Source organism: Dioscorea cayenensis, chromosome 16, assembly GCF_009730915.1.
Source record: "Dioscorea cayenensis subsp. rotundata cultivar TDr96_F1 chromosome 16, TDr96_F1_v2_PseudoChromosome.rev07_lg8_w22 25.fasta, whole genome shotgun sequence".
NCBI lineage: Eukaryota > Viridiplantae > Streptophyta > Magnoliopsida > Dioscoreales > Dioscoreaceae > Dioscorea > Dioscorea cayenensis.
In genome coordinates this window covers 19500224-19505751 of record NC_052486.1, presented here as the reverse complement: position 1 = coordinate 19505751, position 5528 = coordinate 19500224, and the positions used below count along the sequence as shown (strand labels likewise).

General features: G+C 32.6%; 1 protein-coding gene across 1 annotated transcript; it reads right to left on the bottom strand.

The window, feature by feature from the left end:
- Positions 1–1522: 1522 nt before the first annotated feature.
- LOC120278958 (tropinone reductase homolog At5g06060-like) lies at positions 1523–4320 on the bottom strand. The gene is made up of 5 exons (XM_039285737.1): positions 4134–4320; positions 3211–3418; positions 2906–3122; positions 2261–2367; positions 1523–1993 (listed from the first exon to the last, which is right to left on the bottom strand). The coding sequence occupies exons 1-5, from the start codon at positions 4226–4228 to the stop codon at positions 1808–1810; spliced, it is 813 nt and encodes a 270-aa protein (XP_039141671.1). The 5' UTR covers positions 4229–4320; the 3' UTR covers positions 1523–1807.
- Between the last annotated feature and the right edge of the window lie 1208 nt (positions 4321–5528).

Here is a 5528-nt window from a genome sequence, read left to right as displayed (position 1 = left end):
ACCAAATTCCGTTAGTAATAATCTAAAAATTTCGTTGGTGATAATACTAAATTTCGTGGGTGATAATAAGAAATTCCGTCGGTGATAGTAAACAATTCTGTTAGTAAAAGTGCTCAATTCCGTTAGTGGTAATACAAATTTCCATTGGTAAAAATGATAAATTATATTGGTGATAATACAATATTCCATTGGTGATAGTACAAAATTCAGTTGGTAATAATCTAAAAATTCTGTTGGTGATAATACTAAATTCCATGGGTGATAATAAAAAATTCCGTTGGTAATAATTTAAGAATTCCGTCGGGGATAGTAAACATTCCATTGGTAAAAGTGCTCAATTCCGTTAGTGATAATACGAAATTCCGATGGTGATAATAAAAAATTCCATGGGTGATAGTCTAAATATTTCATTGATGATAAATACAAAATTCCGTTGATAAAAGTGATAAATTCCGTTGGTGATAATACAACATTCCATTGGTGATAGTACCAAATTCTGTTGGTAATAATCCAAAAATTCCGTTAGAGATAATACTAAATTCCGTTGGTGATAATAAGAAATTCCGTGGGTGATAATCCAAGAATTCCGTTGATGATAATAAACAATTCCGTTAGTAAAAGTGCCCAATTCCGCTGGTGATAATACGAAATTGCATTAGTGATAACACCAAATTCCGTTGGTAATAACCCAAAAAATCCGTTAGTGATAATACTAAATTCCGTTGGTGATAGTAAAAAATTCCATTGGTGATAGAAAAAAATTCCATTGGTGATAATTCAAAATTATATTACAAACATAAAAAAAAAATATTTTAAATTTAGGAAAAATTAATAATGTTCACCAATGGAATATATTAGCGACAGAATATTCCGTTGGTGATAATATAATATTCCATCACTAATGTCTTCGTAGGTGTCAAATCCTTTCTGTTAGAATTCTGTCACAAAATCCGTTGGTGATATTAACTTTCACCCACAGAAAAATTCCATTAGAAATATTTCATCCCTAATGCCCCTCTTTTCTTGTAGTGATTAGATTTGACATGTGTGCCCAAGATGATATATAACGAATCATAACTCCACAATGGTAAATCTCCCTTATCATGCAACCTTGGAGGGGTGGAGAATACAACTCCTCCCATACGAGACCCATAATGAATGAATAATACTCTACAGTATTTGTGAGTTCAGGGGTTCAACTTTGTACCTACCCAATTACCATTAAGGTGAGAATTCACAGGGTTAAGTAGTTAATAGAGTATAGTTGTGCATATACCATCCTATAATTCATTTCTCATAATAATTTATGTATAATTACAAATGTGAATATATCTATATAAACATATATAATATCCCATAAAAATCATAATTAGAAGTGCAATGTATATCATATTCTTCTATTTCAAGCACCAAAATCACTTATTAAAATTAAACAAAGTTAATTAACATCGCAAACAAATATTGACATGTTGATAACACATCTTGGATGATCATAATGGTGTTTATAAGTTGAGGAGATGCATTGAATCCTCTATTGCCATTATATTGTAACTCCAATAGAAGAGTGACGTGATCATTATCACTTGGCATTATCCATCAAACACACACACATACATCTATAATTTTAACTTGTTCACACGCTGGCATACACATACATACATGCATCCATAATTTCAACTTGTTTAATCACACGCTGGCATATACTTATCCTTCCATGCAACATAGAAACGCTATACACTCCACACTCCCCACTAAACAGATAAACTACACAAACATTCTAACACAACATAAAACACTATACATTAGACTATTTCATCCTAGCTAAAACATTGATTGAACTTCCTCCATCAACGCTTATAACTTGACCGGTAATATACGAAGCCACAGGAAAACAGAGGAATGCTGTAAGGGATGCCACCTCCTCTGGCTCACCAATACGTCCCAATGGAATACGAGAAACTACTTTGTCGAGAAGCTCTTTATTTTCAAGTAGCTACGCATAATGAAATAAATTAATAAAGAAATATGTCAAAAAATTTCCTAAAGAGAATTGATAGTAACTCAATACAATTAAGAAGGAAAATTGTTATGCATATTGTCATCTATCATTGTTAAATTGTTACTTCACATATAGTTACATGTGATCACATAGGTGTGTCCTTTTTTACTTTATCGATCCATATTCAATTTAATTTTTCATAGATGAGACTTAAAGTCAATATTAATTATTTAAAATGTCTTAAGGATATAGAGAACATACCCATTGTGCAAGAGGGGTTTTGATAGGCCCAGGGGTAATGCAATTACATCTAATATTGTCTTTCGCCCACTCGCAAGCAAGATTTTTGGTCAACTGATTCATTGCTCCTGAAATAAAAAAGAGATAAACTTAAAGGTTGTTCACATCGTTTGTGCATTGGTGGGGTCCAAGAGCAAAACTCTAATGAGTTACTAGATGTAAAATCAAGTGCATCAGAAAAATGTACTACTCTAAATTTAAGGTTTAATACCTAAAACGCTACTAGCGTATAATATAAAATCTCATAAAATTTGTTAGATTAGGAAATGGTGGATATAGTTTATTATAGTTTATTATTATTTCTCTTCTTTGATTTATATTGATTTATATAATAAAGCGAAATCTTGATTGCAGTAAGCCAAGTAATCACCTTATGTAAATCTCAATATTTCTCACCTTCACGGTAGAAGAACAGTGACTCTTTCTCTTACCAAATGAGAGAAGTTGAAGGATTAACTCCCTCCCACAACATCGGTTGAGGTTGAGGTGATTCATATATTGATATTGCTTAACACTAATAAACAAATGATACACCTAATCTACATACCATTAACTTTTCATTTGATTCTTCTAGGAAGAGTGATGCAGACTAATATATTCAAATACCTTTACTTGCTGCATAAAGGGAACACTGACCACCACCAACGAGCCCAGCAATGGAGGAGATAAAGATGATGTTGCCTGAGCCTGAAGCCTTAAAGAGAGGGTGAGCAAGTTGGCTCAGATGAAAGGCTGATTCAAAATTGGTGCTCATTATGACCGAGTAATCTTCAGCTGTGTGATCCATTGCTGGTTTTATAGGCCCTGAGCCTACATTATTGACCTGGAATGAAGCAAATAAATTTAATTAATTAACATCCTCAATTTGTAATGCTGATTTATCAAAAATCAATTTACAATTAATTAATTACCAGAATGTTAAGCTTCCCATGAAACATAGCAGAGACTGTCTCCATGAGTTTCTCGCGTTCATCTTTTGAAGACACATCGCAGACTGATGCAGTGATAGGGAGTTGGCGTTCTTGCCATTTTTGTAAGCATTGGTTGAGCTCTGCTTCATTCCGAGCGCATGTATGCACGGTGGCGCCCAGCGTTGCTAGTTCTTCAACTATGGCATGACTGTAATGAGGCCACATTAGTTTTTTTTCTACAAGCATGATATAACTATTTGGAGTCACATCAAAATAAGAGAAAAAAAATATATAGTATTAAGCCAATGTTTTGAAAATCCGATTTGATCCGATAAATTCAACTTGACCTGATTATGTCAATGGGTTGGATTATTTGAAAACCCAGTAAAGGGAGTTGACCTGGTTGAGTGCCTAGTAAATAAGTCAATCCAGTCTTTCTTTCTTTTCTTTTTTTTTTTTTTAAGAGAGGCCATGTATAAAATTTATGTTTTATTTATTATATTGTGATTTGCTTGAATTATTATTTTAAATTATATTAAATTATTATAGAATTTTTTTTCAATTTTTATTAGAATACTAAATTGATATTTAAAAATAATAAGAAAAACTATTTTCATGAATGGATTCCATCACTGACCAATGATCCAAAAACCTTCTGAAGTCATATTCACCGATGGAGTTTCAGAACATTGTATCAAACAAATAATTAAATAAAATATAAAAAAATATAAACTAGAATGAAACAAGATCCCAACTTGAAACTACATCATAAATAGGAAATATACAAGATCCCAACTTGAAACAACATCATAAATAGGAAATATTTCTAAAAAGATACTAGATCTCTTTAAATGAGAGGCCATGAATTCAAGATATGTCTATATATAGCAAAGAGAAAAAAAGAGTCTGAGATAGAACAATACCCTATTCCTTTGGAGCCACCGGTGACCAAGGCAGTGGTTCCGTGGAGAGACCATCTCTTCTCTCTATTGTTGTCCATGTTGGTGGTGCTGCTCATCTTAGTATCACCTGCGAATGTTTGTCAACCTTTCCCAGTGAGGAAGATGACAGTTTTTCGGTGTAGATATCAGAGGCTAAGTTACTAGTGGTTGTGGAAATGATTGGTTAGGTGGGGTATGTGGACTGCAATTATCGGAGTTTGCTAGAGCCTTGGTGCTGTAGTGTTTTATTTATATTTTCACTCTAATGAATTCAGGTAAATTAAAAAATTTAACTAAAAATTAGTTGATAATATTAAATTTATAAAAAATTTATCAATTTTGTAAAATTGGCTTTGTTAAAAATCTATTTATATTTCATTAGCTTTTTTCAATTTTAATTATTTTCTTCTATTTCAACTCTCGAAATAGTATTTTATATTCCATAAAAAAAAATTTAAGTATAAAAATAAATTAGATATTAAAAATAAATATTAAAAAACATATTTAATATTTCATAGATTTTCCAAGCTGATTCACAGAAAAAGGAACCTTTAAAAGAAAAATAAATAGGATGGGAGGGGTAACTTTAGGATCTATTTCCTTTTAAAAAAACTATTTGGGGCATGATTTTTTATTTTTTCACACCATTGGAGTGATCACTGGGTTATATAAGCTAATATGCATTTCTATGGGTACTTTATAGATATAGTTTTTAGAGTGCAAATGGGTAACAAGGGTGTGGCTATGGTGTCAATACATACTTGGCATTTAAAAAATAAAAAAAAAATAAAATTTGTTGAATGGTGATAATGATAAACCAGAAGTTTCTCAAGGAAGCTATCTACACCTTTCTTGGAGTTGGACATGAAAAATATCAAAAAAACATAATGACACTTTAATTTGGCATTTTTAGAAATAATGGATGGTAGACATGGCTACAGTTCAAGAACCGCCGGTTCCGGTTTTAAAAAACTTTGAATCGGAACCGAACTGCGTAGGCAAGGTTCTTGGTGGTTTGGTTCCGGTTCAATTTCGATTTCGGTTCTGGCAGTTCGGTTGAACGGTTCCGGTTTTACGGTTTAAATGGTTTGGGCTATTTTTTTTTTGGCTATATCGTTCACCTCCACATTCCGATAAGCGAAGAAAGTCATAGCGATTAAAAAAAGTCTCAGAAGAAACTCCTTAGAAATCAGAATGATTGGAGGCAGCAACCATGATCGCCTTTTCTATCATGTCAAAGATATCGGAGAACGAGCTACGAAAGAACCGTCTCCAGTAATCCATCGAAGATTAACTCCAGGCCATCTCTATGCAGCTCGAGCTTGCTCCTCCCCACCTTATCCATCATCAGGACATTTTTCCACATTTGTAGATTGA